At 35.4% G+C, this 22,175-nt stretch overlaps 1 protein-coding gene across 2 annotated transcripts in view; it reads right to left on the bottom strand.

Annotated features, from left to right (window-relative positions):
• The window catches only part of ASMTL (acetylserotonin O-methyltransferase like), a 56,659-nt gene that overhangs the window by 22,193 nt on the left and 12,291 nt on the right, over positions 1 to 22,175 (bottom strand). For both annotated transcript variants that reach the window (XM_051984594.1, XM_051984595.1), the window contains exons 5-9: positions 18,047 to 18,108; positions 6,049 to 6,157; positions 4,049 to 4,475; positions 1,136 to 1,298; positions 415 to 599 (exon numbers count right to left, since the gene is read on the bottom strand). In XM_051984594.1, coding sequence (XP_051840554.1) covers positions 415 to 599; positions 1,136 to 1,298; positions 4,049 to 4,475; positions 6,049 to 6,157; positions 18,047 to 18,108 — 946 coding nt within the window. The remainder of the gene's footprint in view (positions 1 to 414; positions 600 to 1,135; positions 1,299 to 4,048; positions 4,476 to 6,048; positions 6,158 to 18,046; positions 18,109 to 22,175) is intronic.

Raw genomic sequence — 22,175 nt, 5'->3', positions numbered from 1 at the left:
GCCTGGCACAAAGAAACTTCTTGAAAAATGCTGGTTGACTTAAATATGCCCTGAAAAATTTAGAATTTTAGGCTATATTGCATCTATTTTTTTTAATCTCATTACTATCCCCTCAAGATTATGGGTATTAGAACATCTAAATTACTGATTCATGTTTTATCTCCATCCTTGAGTGCACACGCTTTCTCAGTTTTGTCCTTAGTAACTGGCACAATTGGCCTTATACTTAATAGATGCTCAATACATGTGCTTAATTAAATTAATGCTTTTTTCAATCCTGCTAGAAACTCCATAGCAATCTTAAAGAATAGGTCATTGTTTAAAATTCCACAATCCTAGGTCTTTTTCCATCACTAAAGGCTTATAGTAAAAAAATATATAACACTTGAAAGTGGCCACTCTAAAATATATTACCTGAAATAAGTCTTGAGCTTTCTTCCCAAAAGCTCGGTGATTCTGATTTGTTCCCTCTCTGACAGCAGACTCCAGATGTGTGAACAGTGGCCAAACATGTTCATTCACATGCATGATATAGCCATGAAGTGAATTTTCACTATCAGACACCAAGTACTTATCAGCCAATTCTGTGTTACTGTAACCTGAAAAATAATGTGGCTGATTTTGTCATTCTTGAACTTAAAAGCTGAAGCAAATTTTTCAAGAACAGGTCTTTATTAGCATTACTTGAAACATTAAAACATAACATAGATTATTAACAGATTACTACCAATATTTAGGGTCATGCACCATAAATTTAATGCAGACAACAAATTGTGAACCAAATTTTGTCCCCTCTTTTAATAATTGTTATCTGAAAATCTTGTAGGTGATATTTGCTTATTTACACTAATTGTTACAGATAGTCTTTCAGATACTTTTTCCTATCTGACCTTTTAGGAAATATTTCACTTAATATGCTTGAAGCAATTTTCAGACCTCTTTCAAAGTTCAAGTGTTCTTTTTTAAACTTTTGTCTCCATACATAGATCCATGCCCTTTAAGGAAAAATATCATGAGAAGGTATATGTAGATAAAATCTTTGACCTTTCAATTTCCTTTCCAGATTTTGAAGTAGGCTTTTATAGATTTCTGCCTGAATAGCTTTCCGGGAGCACATTCTAATAGCTAAAGTTACCTTGCTTGGTTTTCTTTAATAATTCAAGTGCTGTGCAGGAATCAAGTAATCTCTCAGTCCCACATACAGATGCATTTACGTGGTCAGCAATATCTTCAGTCTTCAAAATGGCTTTGCCTTTCAGCAGATCAAATACTTTTAGTTTACAGGCCACAAACATTGCCTGCACATTAAAAAGACATAAGGATTGGTCTTTAAAAAGATATACAGAGGGTTTTATTTAAAGTAGAGGTTCTAAGACTATATTTTTATTTCATTACAATTATTTTCCCTGATAATCCTATGAGTTTTATTTTAAGCATTTAAAAACAAGATTCTGAGAAAGGATCCATAGACTTCACCAGGTTGTCAATCACACGGGATTTCTTTGAATGTAATTTAGTGAGAAGAAGCTTTCACCAGACAAAAAATCTGTTCAATTGAATGACACTAGATTTTTTTGCTTTTTTCAAGTAATTCAGTAAAGGGTCAAATACTCTTTTTTCTGTTTAATAATCAAGTTAGCAAGATTAGGCAATTTCTGTGATTACCTAGATACTTAAATAGATATGAAAAATAATTTCTGGTTTATTAATGCTTGATACAAATCAAATACAATTGGATCCCGTCTAAACACTGGGTCAGAGGATAGGATTAATACTTTCTACATAAATTTTATAAGTTACACAGGGCATTTCTGGCAAATAGTTATGTTTTTGTTAGGGGTGGGAAAGAAGTAGAAAGATATCATTTGATTGTGCCCTGGAATGTTATAAAAGAGTTTTACTGAATTAAATTCTATAAATGACATCCTTCATCATTCTTGAATACACATCTTCCCTTTTAGTTAAGACTGCTATGAGAGTTTTAATAATAACCAACTACCAAATAGAATTGGTTTGAAGTAAAGGAGTTCTATGAAGAAAAAAGAAAGAAGTCAGACACTAAATTATTATTCTGATCATTGGAGAGCACTTGACTAAAATTTGAAAGAATCTACATCTTTAGTAAATAATGTATAATGTAGCTACCTGTGTCATTCTAAAAAAGTTGGTCTAGCTTTTCTATGGAGTTTATTTCATTCTTGGCTTAGATTTTATTTGTGAACATGGTAACTAATAGGTGAGTAGTAAGAAGGCATGATGTTAACTGGTTATTTGGGGACGGAATTGACTACTGAAGAGAGATATGGATACAGGAAGTCTTCCTAGATGGCCTTTTTACTAAATGGGAATTCTATCAGCTAGGAGAAAAGGGTAAAGTGGATGTAGTTAGTAATAGCATTGTAGATATTCAGAAAACAAAACTGTTAACATGAAGATATTTGCTCACTTAACATTATGAAATGGAGAATTTTGGGGGTTAACCAATGTAATGCTCTATGTAAAGTTCCTTAAGTGAAAGCTCATTAATTTGCTTTTAAATTATTTGATAATTGTTTTTTTGATAATTATGTTTCAATATAATTGGTTTTCTTTATAATCCTATGTATTTTATATTATATATGTTAAAACATTCTAGTCTATAGGCTTAACCAGACTGCTTAAAAAAAAAAAAGGCTAGGAACTCTCATTTTAGGAGATGCTTATAGAAGGTGGATGCCAGAGGGATCCAAAGAGAAGCTCTAAGAGGGTGTTCCAAAATAGAACTGTGTGATTTTAGCTTCTTTTGTAGCAATAGCACCATAACTGAGGAAGGTTCTGTGCAACAAAATTTCAAGTAGTATAGGATATTTACTCTGACCCAAGCATCCCTTCAGGCAATTTGGTAAATCTCAATTATCTCCACATGAACATAATCACAATTCTATTACACAACTCTATTAATCTTACCCTTCCTAGCTGATAGAACTCCCATTTAGTGATACAGTCCATCTAAGATGAGCCATATCTCTCTTCAGCATCCCAATTCTGTCCCAAAATAACCAGCTAATGCCATGCTTTCTTACTCACCACCTATCAGCCACCAAGTTGTGTAATCTCAAGAGCCTACTGCTTTTTCTCCTTTTGTACACATTCCCTTCCTCCCACAATGAATTTCTGTGGGCATAGCTTTTTAGTAATCAGACAACTGAGACATAAGGTTTTAGTTTTAAGGTCAAGGTAGAACTCAATCCAATTCACATTTAAAAAAAAAAAATGTTTGAGAGCAAACAAGTCAAGCAAACAAAAATAGTCATTAGAAATTTATCCTGCTACATCATTTTGGGTATAGTTAATTAATTTACATTACAACTCACTCATCTGGGTACAACTTGCAAATTTGCTTGGATCACTTTACAGCTAGCTAGGTTCTGCTTTCTCCCTTGTCTATGGTGTTATCAAATTGTTTTCTTTTTTATAAATTTTTGAAAGATTAAAAAATTTTCACCTTAAAAATCCTAGTTTGAACTTTTCTTTATGGAGAATCAGTAAGGGAAACTTTGGGAGAAAATTTGCTCTTTTCCTCAACTTGGTATATGTGCCACCTTTTTAAAAAAAGATTAATTAAGGGGAAGAGATAGGCAAATGCAGAGTAGCTGCTTTTGGTAATCTGATTAGGAAATTTCAAATTAATCTAAATTAGATTTGCATGCTTATTTTTGAGTTTTTTTTTTTTTCCTGGTTCACCTGAAAAGCATTAGCCCATGGTTCATGAATAATAAAACTAACTTGTCTGTGAGTGTGTAACCTTGTGAAAAGAACATTTACACTTATGTGTAAATTGACATCTTTCACTGCCACATAATTTAGTTTACACATTACCTTAGGGTGACAAAGTTGTACTTCTAAGGATCTGAACATAGTGTCTTGAGGCTTTGAGATGCTTTCCCCAAATAAGACTTAATTTATATGAGTTAAAAATGGCTTTTCACCTACTGAGATGGGAATTTTCTCTTTCCACTTTGTCAAAGTTATTAATTAGAAGAGGGGGGAAAATCATGGCATTACATACCTTTGAAGCTTTAAAGCCATCCAAAAGCTCTACAAGAGGAGATGGAAATTTAGTCAGGTTTTCCATGTCCTTGCTGCATTTCACTACAGTCTCTCTCATTTCATGCTGGCCAATTTCCTTCTTTCCTAGGCTTTTAGTAGCTTCAGAAGAGGATGCACTTTCACCTTCTAGCTTGCAGGTCACATTTTGTAGAGCAGAATTTGAACTGCCAAATTCTTCATCACTTAGACCTTCAAAGGTTTCTACTGAAGGGATTGAGTCATGCTTTACATGATGGGTGGCATCTTTAGGGGGTGGATAATACAATTCTACCAACTTTTTGCAAAAGTGGTTCAGTGGGAATCCTACCACATTCAAAAAATCTCCATGAACATACTCAACTAACATGCCTCCAAGAGCCTGTATGCCATAGCCACCAGCTTTGTCCCTAAGAGAAGGAGAAGAAAAAGGGTAAAAGCAGAGATTAAGAGAGAAATTATAACCCTGTAGATCAAGAAACTAAAGCCAGTTCAAAAATTTAGTTTCAAGACAACCAGTTGAGGAATATAAATTATTTCCATTAATGGGATGGTTTCATATATACAAATATACACATATTTGTATAAATATTTCAATTTACAAATAAATGTGCAAATATGTACAATATAAAAAATGCAAATATTAAGGAATGGAAAATTTAGCCAACATTGACATTAATTCCAAAGGTAATACAGGCCTGATTGATATTTAGTTTTGGTATAGAAATTTTCTGGCTGTGGATGGAGGCATCTTTGAAAATTATTATGTGATAATGGCTTATCCTTTATAAGTCAACATTCTTCAATGAAGAACTACTCTAAAAATAAATACTCTAACATAATTTTTTACTGTGTTTTTACATGTGTAATAAAATGAAGAATGGAGGCAATTACATTTCTGTGTCTAATCCATGTATAATTATGTTTTTAAACAAAGTTTCTCTGTCAGAATCTGTAATGGGCTGAGGCTTGAGTTGATGCACTGAAGTCCCAAGCACATGAGGCTAAATAGTAATTGGACCATACTCTATTAATATATAAGTTTGGAGAAAGAATGGCCCCCGCCCACTCTTTGTGCAAGTCCTGATGTGTTGTATAGGAAATGACAATTTTGGTGGGTGGAGACAGGGGAGTGGAAAAGGAAGGGGAAGGAGAGACTTTTGGGATTGCCATTGCCACGGTTGGCTCAGCTCAGACCTCTCTCTCTGCTATCTGGCTTCCTGTCGCAACTGCCCATATTGCTATCGCAATCTTTCTTGCCTATATTTGCTATCGCAATCTTTATTCACCTTTTCACTTCAATAAATATTGAAGATTTTTCCCTTAACCTGAATTCCTGACTCCGGCTGATTTTAAATACGCGGTCATTACAAGAATCAAAGCTATCTTACTGCCAAAGTCAGAACTAGGTCTCTAAATCCTCTTTTGCCTTTCTGAATTTCTTGTCTGCTCTTACTCTCATTTTCTCTGCTAATTTTCATTGTCATATCAAAAATATTCATTGCCTAAGAGCTTCTTGTTCAATTTACTAAAGCAAGGGATTAAGGACTTCAAAAATCTAAAAAAATCTCAAAATATTATTGTGGTCAAAAATCTGAACAAAATGACAACAGATAAAGATCCTACATCAGTCGCACTGTTATGACTAACACCATTTTTTTCTTTTAAAAATTTTAATTTTTGCTTATCTAAATTTGACAAGCTTCAACAAACATGCAGTTAAGATCTCTATAAAGAAATAACATGGCACTGAGGATAGAAGAACATATTTGAAGTAAAATCATCCAGTTTCAAGTCCAGCCTCAAACTTATATTACCTGTTATCATATTTCTTGCCTTCTCAATAGATAGGAGAGGGGTAGATGGGTGGGAAAGAATTTGGAACAGAAAATAAACAGTTTAAAAACAAAAATAAAGTTAAATTAATGGAGCTGGGTTGATTCTGAATGGGATGAGGCACGTTAGCTTTTATAAAATACTTACATGGGTTCTCCACTATGAATGTATTCCCATAAAAGCTCCTCTGACAGGTCAGAAAATTTAACCTTGGTTTCCTCATAGAATTCAAAGACTTCTGTTTCTAGATGCATATCTGAAACAAAAATTCTACCATAAGCCAAGACTTTTTTCATCAATAAAATTAAACAAGAGTAAAAACTTTTTTTAGGCTTAAATTTAATAGTTAAAAATCCCCAACACTTTTGCTTGTCAAATCCTTTTATTTTCTAGTTGCCTCATTAGCAAAACAGGGATAATAATTCTTATATTCTTTCATAGATATGGAGTTAAATTTTTTTTTTTAAAAGCTTGTGACAGCCAAACTTACTTTGCTGGTTATTTGGCATCAAGACGGTCTCATTAAAAGAAAAGTACCATTAGATACTTCATATAGAACCAAAAACATAAATGGAATTTTAAGTTAGGAAGCTAAAATATTACAGAAACTCAACAATTAATTGTCTAAACTATTTCATATCAACCCCTCCCAATATCTGATCCATACAGAAAATGTAGCACTGATCACACTGACCTAGAGTGCACAGGGAACAACCAAGCATATTATCTTTGTTGTCATTCAGTCAATAGAGACAGTTTAGCCTTTCCATTAAGTCTTTAAATGGATGTACTTTAGGGCAAGGCAAGAAGGTGGAAGAAAGCATTAAGTTGCTATTTGGAAATATTAGAAAGTCTGAACAAGCTCTATGGTTATGACTCAATTTCTTAGGCTCTTGTTATCTCTGATAATTAAAATTTAAAACATTTTTGTTTTTCTTTTATTTTCATTTTCCAATAGATCAACCTTGGATTTTGGAAGCAGCCTGTAAAGAACTGCCATCTAGTGATGTCTCAGAGTAATGCAGTTACTTATGATGGTAGTGATTATATAGATACAGTGATGGTAGTATTGGATAGCCCCCACGAGAGAAACTCAGATAATGTGGACTGATACAACACTCTGAACTGTACAGGCTTGCAATTGCCTGGGACAGTAACAGGTCAATTGATTTTCTTGGGATCATACAGCCAGTATATATTGGGGGGGAGGGACTTGAACCCACATCTTTTTGTCTCAGAATTGTTCTTTCTCTCTCTCTTTGGACTAGGAGATTCTTTGCCTCGATGGCTACCGAGCCTTAGTCACTGAATGGGTGCAGCTTCAGTCAAACTAAGGACTATTGAAGACTAACTTAAAAAGCCAAGGTCTCCCATTGCATCCTGGGCCATCTCTAGTCATCTTAACTATATCTGGCTCCAGAGGGCTCTGGAAGAGAAAATGAGACAGGTGTCCTGGCCCAGCCCCTCCTCACTTAAATCCAATTCATTTGCATGTCATAGCATCATCTCTCTGATATCATGGTCCTCTTCAAGAACAAAGGGCAACGATAACAGACTATCCTAAGCTGTCTTTCACAGTACTTACAGCATTACTTAGGATCAAAAGGCAAAAAAAAAAAAAAAAAAAGTGCAAGAGACATATGATAGTAAGAAAATGATTTGGTTGATGAAGGCATGAATTTAGATTCATTTTCTTATTATCTGAGGGTCTAGACATGCAATCAAGTCACCTAATCACAGGAAACACATATGCCAAGGAAATCGCTCATGCTGTAACCCTAGTTCATTTCTGCTAATAATGAAAATAATTGGTTTATAAATATCAACTTCCTTATTTCCAACTTCTTTTAAAAAAATGTTCTTAACATTTTTATGTAAAGTTTTCAGTTCCAAATTCTATCTATCTATCTATCTATTCCTCCCTCCCTCCCTCTCTTAACTAACAGGGTTATATGTGCAATTATGTAAAACATTTCCATATTAGTCATCTTGTACCAAGAAGACTTGAATTTTTATTCAAGAAATTAATTCAAGAAATTCAGAAAAAAATGAAAGTGAAAAATAATGTGCTCCAATATGTATTCAAGTATTAGCTCCTTCTCTGGAGGCAGATAATATGCTTCATCATTAGTTTTTTGCTAAATCATTTGTAATTTTTCATGGAACAATATCCAACTTTTTTTTCCTTGTTTTTTTTTTTGTTTTTTTTTTTGTTTTGAATGACCATTTTTTTTTTAAATTTCAAGAATTTGGGTAAGAGAGAGGAACTATAAATAGAAATAGAAAAAGAAAGGAAAAGTCATCATTTAAAATATGTATGCACAGACTAGGAGAGATATAAAACTAATGTTGTATTTATTGTATCCTTCCTTCCCACCTTCCCTCTAGTTTTGTTGATAGTTTAAAATTACATTTCTATGTTTTAAGACTTCAGTTGCTTTTACCATCTGACTTATAAAAACTGATTACAGCAAATGAAACAACAGTTATCTACGTGATATAGATACAAAAATATCTTGATTTATGTGAAAATGCAACTCTGTAACTCTGTAACTGCTGAATAGTTCCAAATTATGCTTGCTCTGGGCATTGATGTTTACTTTGGATTTTAGATTTAGATTTTGAAAATAATTATTCCAAACCTTACTTTCACCATCTATATCGCCAGCATTCACATTGCAAAGGAGTTGTTACTTTTTAGGTTTTTATCCTGATTTCTCTCTCTCTCATGGACATTACCAAGTATATACATCTATTTGTTACTTCCATTTGACTATGTAAGACCTAATGCAGATGTTACTCAATCAGACAATTCAATTATACTACACTTATACTACAATTAAAGTTACTTTTGGAAGTTCAAAGACACTTCCAGAATCTGTTTTACCTCCTACATGGCATCACATCCAAGACACCCAGAAAGGGTTTCCTAGTCTGACTCAATTCTTCCCATGTTAACCCCTATGTATCCTTAAAAAAAAATGGGAGTTGTGCATAAGAGATTTTTAATTATAGAAAAAAATCCTCTTTTTCTATTCTTTTGTGTATATTTTGTTGTTTTGTCATTTCACTTGTGATCCCATTTAGGGTTTCCTAAAGAGATACTGGAGTAGTTGCTATTTCCTTCTCCATCTCATTTTTATAGGTGAGGAAACAGAGGCAAGCAGGATAAAATCACTTGCCCAGAGTCACACAGCCAGAAAGTATCTGAGGACAGATTTAAACTGAGGAATAGGGGGCTTCCTGACTCCAGGCCTGATGCTCTATCAAGATGCATCAGTACATAGAAATACTCATATCTGATGTTTAATTCAAGCTCAGCACTAGCCCTGAAGTCAGGAAAACCTGAGTTCAAATCTGGCTTCAGACACTTAACACTTCCTAGGCAAGTCAATTAACCCCAATTGCCTCAGCAAAAAAAAAAAAAAAAAAATCAAGCTCCCCAGATTTCCCCCATAAACAGAACAAATTTGTGCTTCAAGGCAAATATAGACGGGAGAAAAATCAAGAGACTTGGGGAAGAACAGGGGTTCTCCTGGCACACCCCAGAAGACCCAAAGAAAGACCCAACCCAGGGATTAGCCAGTGTGAAGTGTAAGCATTTTCAGGCTAGCTTCACAGAAACACCAGTGGGAACATCTGGGACCAGCTGGGTTTGGCTGGAGCTGCAGCTAAAACCACAGAAACTTTTACCTGCTGGGGCTGCCTGTAGAGTTGGGGATCTGAGTCCTGGAAAATTAAGTGAACCTTACCTAATTAGGGATGGCAGACCCAGCTGTGCTGCAGACATGCAGCCCTGGGTGAGAAGGAACTAGCACACCAAGTGAGTACAAAAGAAGTGGGACAGGGAAGCTGCTGGATGCCAGTACTTGCAGGAATGGGGAGCTTTTGGTTTGGAGTACCAGGTCAGAGAGAAGAGCTAAGTGAAGTCAGAGGCACCACCCCCACACTCACAATTAGAAGGGCTTACATTAATATTTCTTATTTAAAAAAGAAAATGAACTGGCAAAGAAAGAACTCAACTACAGAAACTTATTATGGGAATAGGGAAAGATCAGAGTTCATCTTCAGAGGAGGATACTGAAGTAAAAAAAAAAAAAAATCCCAAGAGTAACATTAAATGGCTTCCTGCCCAAAGAGAATTTATAGAAGACATCAAAAAAAGACTTTAAAAATCAAATATTTTATGCAAATTAAGACAACTCTGAGATACCACACACCTGTCAGATTGGTTAAGATGATAGGAAAAGAAAATGATGAATGTTGGAGGGGATATGGGAAAACAGGGACACTAATACATTTTTTTTTTTAAACGTTCAGATCTTTTATTGCTTCCTCCAAAATAGCCCTTAGAGGCCTATCTCTCTGCTTGGTTCCAAGAGCTCCCTCCGAATGTCTCCAAATCCAAAGGTTTGTCCTTTAGCCTCCAGCCAGCACAAAGGTGGAAAATGGAATGAATCTGACTCCTCTAGCTCAACTATGAATGTATCCAGCCAGACCAAGGTGAAAGTTGGAATGAATCTGTCTTGTCTCCAAGAGAGGGCTTCTGGCTCTTAATCTCCCAGAGTGCTCCTGTGTCTGTCCCAGAGTGCTTCTCTCTAACTCCTGGCAATGTTCCAAACTGACACTCCTCCATTCTGAATCTTCAGTGGAGAAGCCAAGTAGGAGAACCTGCCACCACGGTGGTGTGAGATGGGATGAATGAATCTGGCTGCGCCTCTGAGAGTGGGCTTCTTCTGAACTGACTCTGACTGATTCACTGAAGCTCTTTTTATGCTCGGTGTAAAAGGTTGACTCCTCCTCCAAGAGAGTGGGATTGTGGGTTTCTGATTCTGAATACTGACTTGTGAATCTCCCAAAAGTGTGAATGCCAATGAGTACTTAAATACATTAGTGAGCTAGAGAATTTGCTAAGTGCCATGCTAAATTAGGCAACTGACTCGTCACTTTGTAAGGATTCTTACAGAGGAAAGGAAAGAGAAAAGCATAACTTAGGGTAAATAAGATGGCAGGAAATACAGAATTAGTCATTTTAATTGTGAATTTGAATAGGATGAACTCTCCCATAAAATGGAAGCGGATAGCAGATTGGATCAAAAGTCAGAATCCTACAATATGTTGTTTACAAGAAACACATTTATTTTGTATTTTGCTTGGGAAAAAAATCCTCATCTTTAATTTTTTTATTACTTTATTTTTTAAGCTTTTTATTTTTGAAAACAAATGAATGGACAATTCTTCAACATTAGCACTTGCACTTGCAAAACCTTGTTCCAATTCACTCTCCCTTTCCCTCATGCCTTCAGCTAGGATATGTTAAACATGGTACAAATATATATTAAATCCAATATATGTGTACATATTTATACAAAACAGGCAAGCAAAATAAAATGCAAGCAAGCAAACAGTGAAAATGCTGTTTTGAAAAACACTCAGTTCCTACAGTCCTCTCTCTAGGTAAAGATGCCTCTCTTCATCACTGAACAATTGGAACTAGTTTGAATCATCTCACTGTTAAAGAGAGCCATGTCATCAGAATTGATCATCATATAATCTTCTTGTTGCTGTATATAATGATTTCCTGGTTCTGCTCATTTCACTTAGCATCTGTTCATGTAAATCTCTCCAGTCCTCTTTGAAATCATCCTTTTTAGATTTCTCTTGAGTTCTATATTTGTAGATCAAACTTTTTGTTAAGTTCTGGCTTTTTCATCAAAAATAGGTGAAATTTGCTTACTTTGTTGAATGTCCATCTTCTTCCCTGGAAAAAGATGCTCATTCTGGCTGGCTAAGTTATTTTTGGTTGCATACCAAGTTCCTTAGCCTTTCGGAATATCATATTCCAGGCCCTTTGATCCTTTAATGTGGATGCTGCTAGAGCCTGGGTGATCCTTATCGTGGCTCTTCGATACTTGAATTGGGTTTTTCTAGCCGCTTGCAGTATTTTTTCCTTCGTCTGAGGGTTCTGGCATTTGGCCACTATATTTCTTGGTGTTTTGATTTTAGGATCTCTTTCAGTAGATGATCGATGAATTCTTTCAATGTCTATTTTACCCTCTGTTTCTATACTTCTGGGCAATTCTCTTTGATAATTTCCTGGAAAATAGTGTCCAGGCTCTTTTTTTCCATCATGCTTTTCTGAGAGTCCAATGATTCTCAGATTGTCTCTCCTGGATCTGTTTTCCAGGTCTGTTGTTTTCCCCAGAAGGTATTTCACATTCTTTTCCATTGTTTGACTTTTTTGGATTTGCTTGACTGATTCTTCTTGTCTCCTCGAGTCATTCAGTTCCATTTGTTCAGTTCTGATTTTCAATGAAGTATTTTCTTCACTCACTTTTTAAAAAATCTTTTTCTAATAGTCCAATTGAGTTCTTTTGTTCTATGCAATTTTTTTCCATTTCGCCTATTTTGTTTTTAGAGAGCTATTTTCTGTTTCCAGTTCACTAATCCTATTTTTCAAGAATTTTATTTCTTTATCCACTCTGTCTTTAAATGAGTGGGATGACTTCTCCAGCCTCTCTTGCCAAGCCTCCCTCTCCTTTTCCCATTTTTCTTCTAGCTCTCTTGTGAGAGCTTTTTAATTTCTTCTATGAGATTCATCTGTGCTGAGGAACAGATGATCTCCTCCTTTGGGGATTCACTTGGAGACAGTCTGTTTTTAGTCTCCTCAGGATTTAGAGTCTGCTCTCTATCTGTATAGAAGCTGTCAAGGGTTAAAGTCCTCTTCAATTTTTTGCTCATTTTGTCAAAGAATCAAAGACAAACTAGCAAAGAAAAAATAGAAAAAAAACCCTAAATGGAGTCTGCTTTTTTGGGGGGAGGGGCTGAGTGGTGTTACCGAGCTTCCTCTACAGACTGTGGGGGCAGCAGCGAGGCACTAGCCAGACTGTGCTGCGCCTGTGTTCTGAGACTCCGAGAACGTGCTGAGACACTGTGGGGGAGGGGTGGCCAGGTCCCGAGAAACTCCAGCTGTTTGGGGTTGTATTCTTCATCCCCGGTGTTTTTAGCTTCTCTGCTGGGCTGCGGGCTTGCTGCCAGAGCAAAGTATCCAATCCTGTAGCAAAGCTCCCCCCGCCCTCCCCCAGGCAGCTGAGATCACACCCCACCCCCTCTCTGGTCTGCTCAGCTCTGAGCTGCTTCCCATGCTCTCAGCTGCCTGCCCTCAGCCTGTGTCCGATCTAAAACCGTCCCCGCCCTCGAGCAAAAACAGACCTTTCCTGGCGAATGTCAAGGATGTCTTCTCTTGGTAACTATTTGTGGGTTTTTTTTTTTTCAGTTAAGCATTAATTCAGAGGCTTGTAATGAAATGGATAGTGAGAGAAAAGGTGGAGCTTACACAGCTATGTGCCTCCTCTCCGCCATCTTGGCCAGAAGTTGACACTAATACATTGTTGGTGGAATTGTGAACACATCCAACCATTCTGGAGAGCAATTTGGAACTATGCTCAAAAAGTTATCAAACTGTGCATATCCTTTGATCCAGCAGTGCTTCTACTGGGCTTATACCCCAAAAAAATACTAAAGAAGGGAAAGGGACCTGTATGTGCCAAAATGTTTGTGGCAGCCCTCTTTGTAATGGCCAGAAACTGGAAACTGAATGGATGCCCATCAATTGGAGAATGGCTGAATAAATTGTGGTATATGAATATTATGGAATATTATTGTTTGGTAAAAAATGACCAACAGGATGATTTCAGAAAGGCCTGGAGAGACTTACACAAACTGATGCAGAGTGAAACAAGCAGGACCATTATATACTTTAACAACAATACTATATGATGATCAATTCTGATGGACCTGGCCATCTTCAGCAATGAAATGAACCAAATCAGTTTCAATGGAGCAGTAATGAACTGAACCAGTTACAGCTAGTGAAAGAACTCTGGGAGATGACTAAGAACCATTACATTGAATTCCCAATCTCTATATTTTTGCCTGCCTGCATTTTGGATTTCCTTCACAGGCTAATTGTACAATATTTCAGAGTTCAATTCTTTTTGTACAGCAAAATAACAGTTTGATCATGTATACTAATTATGTATCTAATTTATACTCTAATATACTTAACATCTACTGGTCATCCTGCCATCTAGGGGAGGGGGTGGGGAGGAAGGGAAAAATTGGAACAAAAGGTTTGGCAATTATCAATGTTGTAAAATTACCTATACATATAACTTGTAATTAAAAAGCTATGAAAAAAAAAAAGAAATAGAAAAAAAAAATCAAATAAGAAATACTGAGGGAAAAAAATTCAAGAAAAACAAGATTATGAAAATAGTCAATGGGTTACAAAAGGAGATAAAGAGTCTTAAAGAAGGAAATAATTCTTTGAAAATTTAGAATTGGAAAAGGGAGAGTCAATGAAGCTATAAGAGACCAAGAAGTAACAAAACAAAATATAAAGAATGAAAAAAATAGAACAGGATGTGAAACATCTTTTAAGAAAAATGAGATCTAGAGAATAGATCAAGAGAAAATATAAGAATAATTTCACTACCTGAGAGCTGTGACTAAAAAATGAACCTTGACACAATAATGCAAAAAACAGTCCCAAATAATTGTCCTGGAGTGATAGAAGATGAGGATTAATAGAAAGTAGAAATAGAAACAAAAATCTACCAATCACCACCTGAAAGAGTCTCAAAGAGACCCTTTGGGAGAAACTTATAGAAAAGAAATAAGAAAAAAAATTCAAATATGCTGGAGCTACAATTAGAATTATATGGGATTTATCAGCAGTTACAGTAAAAGACTGCAAGTCCTGGAATCATATATACTGGCAATCAAAAGAAAAATATCATATTCAGCAAAATTATCTGTAATATCAAATGGAAAAAAAAAGGACATTTAACAAACTTGAAGATTTTCAAGACTTTGTTGTGTCAACCAAATCCTAATTTAATAAGAAAATTTAACATATAAGAGTCAACATCAAAGCTTACTTTCAAGGAATTTAACATGGAAAAATTATGTTTTTCTATATGGAAATATATATGTTTAAGATTGATATAAGTAATTAGGTGCATCAAAAGAAAGATTGGAACAGAACTAAATAAGATTTGGGAAAAGGTAAAAATAATAATTATGTTATACAAATGAAGGACAGAAGAAGAATAGACATTAGAGGCATTAGAGGAGCACTCATAGTTCTGAGAACTTACTAACACCAGGAATCATTTAAAAAAGACAATATTTAATGTATACCATGAGGGACATAGTATCCTCCAAAATCTATGGAAGGAGGAAACAGGATAAGATGTGGTATGGAAGGGTTTGTAGATTTATGATAGTGGGACAAGGTGTGTAGATTAAGGGGCAAGGAATAAAGGGATATATGTAGAGTTATGGTGGTAGGATAAAGTGTGTAGATCAATGGCAATGGGATGAAGAGGGGAGGAAAGAGGGGGAGGAGATAAGGGAGGGATCCATGGCTGGGAGGAGGTTAAATAGTAGCAAAGAAAGTTACAGAATAAAGTATAAAGTAGAAGAATTAGCAAGGACAGGAAATGAGAGATTTACAGAAATACTACAACAATGATCAGGAGTAAAATTTATTAGGAAAAAAAAAGTAAGGCTAGTAGTCATTGATCTAAGACAAAATCAGACTTAAAGATTCAATCAAGAGAGAAATCTACATTATATGTAATAGTTTTAGATACATCCTTACATGTGAGTAAATGTGTATGTATATATGTCTGAATGGATATGTATATATGTAGGTAGAGGTATGTATGTATATATGTCGAGATATGTACATGGGTGGGTGTGAATATATAGAGAACATATATATATACACACACACACATACATGATATATATGTGTATTTATGTATATGTAAAAATATATTTGTGCTTAATTGTAGCTGCTTGAGAAAGGTATGGTGGGATGTAAGGGGAAAAAAAGAATAAAGTAAAGTGCAATAGAGAACAAATGAATAACGTACAAGGAAACAAAAGAAAAGATGGACACTATGAATATAATCTCTTATTATATATGCTTCCTTGAAATGGAAATTTATTGTTATATATTTTGAATCCTCTCTGATGAAGGAGGGAAGGACCCTGGCAGAAAGTGGAAAAGAAGTCAGAGGAATCAGTTAGCAGAAATGAGGAGGGAGAGCATTCTAGGAACAGAACCTAGGGAAAAGTGTGGTGGAGTCAGGTTAAATGCCACATAAGAAATAATAAGAGTGTGGTTCTTAAATCTGTGAAAGGGAAGAAGATATAAGGCAAGAAAACTAAGGCAAGACAGGTTTTAAAATTCAGATTTTATATGTATTTGATCCTGAAGGAAAAGAGGAGCTAATGGATTTTCTTGAGTTGGATCTGACATAGACCTATACTTGGGGAAATTCACTTTGTTAACTGTGGAGGACAGATTGCAGTGGGGAGGGACTTAAGGCAGGAATACCAATGAGAAGGTTTTTGAAATACTCTAAATGAGGTGGCTTAGGAGAGATGTTATGAAGATAGAAATGACAACACTTGGCAATGAATTGGATATGTGTGGGCGAAGCACAAGAGAGACATGAGACATTAAGGTTGCAAGCACGATTGACTGGGAGGACGGTAGTACTCTTCACAGTAATTTTATTGTTTAGTCATGTCTGACTCTTTTATGACCCCACTGGGGGTTTTCTTGGCAAAAGATACTGGAGTGGTTTTCCACTTCCTTCTGCAGTTCATTTTACAGATCAGGAAACTGAAGCAAACAGGGTTGACTTGCCCAGTGTTGTATATCTAGTAAGTGTCTGGGGCCAGATTTGAACTCAGGAAGATGAGTCTTACTGACTTTGGACCCAGTACTCTGTTCACTATGGCACCACTTTGCTGCCCCCTTAGCAATAATAGGGAAACAGATTAGAGGAGAGGGGTTGGGAAGATAATAATCTCTGTTCTGAACACAGATAATACTCTCTGTTCTGAACACAATTAAGTTTTGAGATTTCTATGGGAGATCCAGTTTGAGATTCTAAGAGGTAGATGGTGATATGAAACTGGAGGTCAACACAGAAGTTAGGGATCATTAAACAGAACTTGGAATCATCTTCATTAAGATGATGTGCATGTATACACAACACACATAGGTATAGATATAATATATGCACACATGTATATATTGTGCCTACACACATGTAGATATATACACACATGTATGTGTGTGTATATAAGTATGTATACAAATGTGTGTCTATAAGGTGTATACATACATGCATTATGCCTACACACATGTATATACAATGAATATGTATATACACAATAAGTCTGTGTATATATATATTTCCATGTCTCCATCTATATATAATTATGCATGTATTCACGCATATATATATATATATATATATATATATATACGTATATGTATACACACATATATGTATATCTCTTTGTAAATATTAAGATGCTGAATAATTGTTTAAAAAAAAAAAAGATGATAACTGAACTTGTGGGAGCTAATGAGATCATTAAGTGAGACAGTATAGAAAAGAAAAGAGAAAATGGCCCAGGGTATAATCATGGCTACACCCACAATTAGTAGGTAAAATCCTGGAGGAAAACTCAGCAAAGGAGACAGAAATGCAAACAGACACTTATGGCAGCTAGGGAGCACAGTGGCTAGAGCACAAGACTTGGAATCAGGAAAACCTGAGTTCAAATCTGGCTTTGGACACTCCTAGGGTTGTGATGAGGGTAAAATAAGATATTTTCAAAGTATTGTTATTATTATTTTTTCACCAAAATTATTTATTTTTAAATTCATGTTGAATTATATGTACTTTTTCCCCCATCTTCAGTACATGGTTTGAACTCAACTACCAGATGATTCCTGTGTAGACACATTGATTTAAAAAAAATTATTTAATTAAAACTTAATAGATAATTTAAAAAAAGAAACAAAATAGAAAATGAAAAAAGCAGGGGGGAAAAACATTGCTATGTGCACAGCAATAGGAGAGAATTCAAAATATGAAACAATACATTTTTATTTCAAGAAAGCCTTTATAATAAATACTACTTGTCTTCAAAACTGTCCATCTTTTCTTTGTGTAAAGCACTATTAAATGCTAGCTGTTAAAATTTGGAGAACTAGGAGAAAGAACTGTCACAAGCCCTTGAGACCAATGAAATAAAAGTGAAATATTACCTTTACTGCTGCAATGAATGATTGCTACTCCAGTAAACACACTGTGTACTTTTCCATTTAACCTACAAGATAAAGTTGGTGTCATATATTTCTTATTTTTCACACCAGAGCCCTAAAAAAAAAAGCAATAACTTTTCTCTAGCAGAAGTCTAGCCAATAAAAATCACACTTACTAAATCTATCCCTACAATTAGATTTCATATATTAGTATTTTAATTCCCCCCATCCCCAGAGTATCTAGATTTTTTCCCCTCTATCCTTCTAGTCACTTGTCCTAAGACATAAATCAATTGGTAAAGCAATTATTGAATGTTAATTGATTATGGATTTCAACTCTTCAATTCTAAAATTTATAAAATTCACTGGTTGAAGCCTCTTTACAGAAGGCAAAAGAAAACCTTTGCAAATAGCAGCAGAGATATGGTTAAGACATGTTATGGGGGAGTGGGGGGGGGGGGGGACAGCTAGGTGGTGGAATGGGTAGAACACCAGCCCTAAAATCAGAAGGACCTGAGTTCATATCTGGTCTCATACACTTAACACTTCCTGGCTGTGTGATCCTGGGCAAGTCACTTAACCCTAATTGCCTTAGCAAAACAAAACAAAACAAAACAAAAAAAACACACACACAGAAAAAAAAAAAAGACAAGGTATTAAGTCAGTGGAATTGATAAAGACAATGGTAGTTCAGTACATGTACTTAGTACTTATTATAGTTCTATAAGATTCACACCTATGATAAGAGAGCATATAAGCTCAGACAAACTCAGCCAGAATCAGAACTAGGGAAGACAGAGATCTTGGTGGTGGTCCTCCTGTCTTCCCCACAGAAACCAAGACACATTCAGGAGGACCTCAAGAAAGCTGGCCCGGGCCCCAGGCAAAGAGATAATAAAGGATTTGGACTTTAACCCATGGCCATTCTAGTGGTGATTACTGAACTGAAAAGAAGGCTGCTCCCAGAGACCCCAAAGAAACCAAGAACATTACAAGTCATGCTATGGAGACTAAAGGATAGGGGCTTAAGAAATTTTATACCCTAAGTGATATTTTAAGTTAGGACAGGTTATAGCATATGAATTGAAAAGTTTGGGTATCTCCAGCAGTCTATTACTTTTCTCAAAAAGCTACCATATTAGTGCTTGACTCTTTTAAAGAAAGTATTAATATGCAAAAACATATTGTAATATAAAATACTCTGTTGTCCTGGGAAGAACCTCTGGATTAGGGAGAGGGCAATACCCCAGCATACTGACTTTGTCAAGTCTGGCTACACCTATAGTACTCTATTTAATTCTGGGTGATACATTTTTGAAAGGATATTGATAGTCTGAAAAGTACCAGCAAGTACCAGAGACCTGAAGAAGACAGACAGAACGATGGAGTATTTCACTAAAGTTCTTGCTATATGAGGACTAGCTGAAGCAAATGGGATAATCTAACCTGGAAGAGGAAGACTAGGAAAGGCAGTTTCAAGAATGTGGGATTCAATGATTTCAGAAAAACCTAGAAGAACTTATATGATCTGATACAAAGTAAGATGAACAGAACCAGCAGAACATTGTACACAGTAACACCAATACTGGAGGAGGAACACTTGTGAACAACTTAGCTATTCTTTGCAGTACAAAGTTGCAAATAAATCCCAAGATTCATGAGGGAAAATACTAAGCACTTCCAACAAAAGAAATGATGATGAAGCCTAGATGCAGATTGAAGCATAATCTAATTTTTCCACTTTTTTATGTATGCATTTTTAAAAAAAAATTGTTGTTCTATGCTTGCTTTCACAATATAACTGATATGGAGATGTTTTGCATGGCAACGCATGTATAACCTATGTAAAATTGCTTATCTGAGAGGGGAAAGGAAGAAGAGAATTTGGAATTCAAAAATTTAAAAAATAAATGTTAAATATTGCTTTTACATATAATTGGGGAAAAATAAAATATTATTCAAAAATAATATAAAAGAGAATTCACTGTGTTCTGCTCAGTTCTAGAGAGCAAAGCTAGGAGCAAAGCATGGAAGGTACTAAGAGGCAAATTTAAGCTTTATATAAAGAAAAACTTCTCATAACAGCTACCTAAAAGTGGAATGACCTGTTTCCTGAAATAATGGATTCCCTTTCACTGAATGTTTTTCACAAAAGCTAGATAATGACTTGCCAGGTATGATGTAGAAAGAATTCCTGTTTGGATTTGAATTGGGCAAGATGATAGCTGAGATCTCTTGTTATTTAGCAGGACTTTGATGGATCACTGCATTCCAAAGTCTGGTGCTGGCCTTGGAACATCTGTTGACAATTTTACCAGTTTACCTAGGGCTTCCAAAGCTGAGAGATAAGGGTGGGAAGGAGTAGGACACAAAATAATAATCAAACTCACAAAAGAGTGACAAACCCTAATATCAAATTTATTTCAATAGAGGACATAATTGTCCTGAAAACCAGATTGATTTTTCTGAACAAGGTAAACTTCTCTACAATGTTGATTTAATTGCTGCTTGATGTGCCAAGAATTAAAGCACAGGAAATTTTAGGTTCTATAAGTGATATGTTGTCCCTTACTACTTTCAGACAAGGAATATGTGTGTATTCTAGGCAAGTCATTTAACTTTCAGAAGTGACTGGTGGTGTAGTGAATTGAGCATCAGATCTAAATTCAATTTTAGCCTTAGATGCTTACTAGCTCTGTGGCTCTGGACAAGTCTGTTTGTCAGTTTCCCCAACAATAAAATGGGGATAATGATAACACCTACTTTATATTGTTGTTGAAAGAAGCAAATGAGATATTTACTAAATAAAACAAACAAACTTAAAACAATTAGCTTAGCATATAGTAGGCATTACACAAATGTTTGTTCTTTCCTTTCTCTTTCCCAACTTTAAGTCTCTATAGCCTTAGCTTCATTATCTCTAAAATGGGAATTAAAAACAGCACTTACATCACAAGGTTATTGTAAATTACATCTGTAAAATGCTCTACAAACCTCAAATTGCCACATAAATATAAGCTATTGTTATTACTAATTTTTCCAGGTATATTTTCTGTCTAAGAATCCATGTCAATTGTTTAGAATCGGATTATTCTCTTTCTTACTACCATGTGATCATGGACAAAATACACATAGGTAGAACAGTGCATAGAAAACTGGACTTGGCTGCTGCTCTGTAAGCAGAGGCCAAGTCATGCACAAATAACCATAGACCTAACTCACAGTGAACTATCCATATGCTTCCCAAATGCAGAGGACCTGACATGATTGAAATAAGGAACTTTGTGTATTGCTGATTAACTCTGGGGTTATCAGGGAGAGACTTGATCTCGCCATAAGTTTTTGCATTGTTTTAGCTTTATTTTGATTTTTATTTGGTCTATTTCTTTCACATAGGGTTGATCAAAATTATGGTGCTAAGACCTAGAGGAAGGTAATTCAATGATTTGAATAGTTAGAAGAGAGAGAGTGTGGAATGTTGTGCCACAGTTCCCTATTGATGTTTCCCTAATTATCCTATTTAGTTACTCTGCCTCAGGTTATAACCTTTCCCTCTTAATGTTTGATGAGATAAAGGTCTACCTCAGTTGCTCTGCCCAAAACCCCAGGCTATAATCATTCCCTCCAAAATGGTTGAGATAAAGGTTTTATATGTTTAGGTTATAATCATTCCTTCTTTATGTTTGACAGGATAAAGGTTTATCCATTTTAGATGTCATTACTATATCAGTAACCTCTCCAGTACCTCCCTCCATTGTGTCATCCTAGGTGCCTCCCCCCATTAGGTTATCCCCATCCAGGTACTTCCCCCATTATGTCATTGTTCTTGTTATCCTATAAAAGAGTCTTGCTGTCTAATGCTCAATGCTGGATTCTTTGAGATGATAAGTCTCGTCCAGCTCTGGGACCAAGATCCATTTGGTCCCAGTATATCTCTCCATTTAATAAACTATTAAATTGGTTTCAAAAAAAAAAAAAAAGAAAGAAAAAGAAAAGAAAACTGGACTTGGAGTCAGGAAGACCTGAATCAAAATCCTGTTTCAGATATTTTAGTTATGTGATCCTGGGCAATTCATGTAATCTCTATTTTCCCACCTTTAAAGGGGGCTAATAATAATATCTCCCTCACAGG

This window comes from Antechinus flavipes, chromosome 3, assembly GCF_016432865.1.
Source record: "Antechinus flavipes isolate AdamAnt ecotype Samford, QLD, Australia chromosome 3, AdamAnt_v2, whole genome shotgun sequence".
Lineage (NCBI taxonomy): Eukaryota > Metazoa > Chordata > Mammalia > Dasyuromorphia > Dasyuridae > Antechinus > Antechinus flavipes.
Note: the sequence above shows the minus strand (reverse complement) of the source record. Positions and strands in the feature narration are given on the sequence as shown.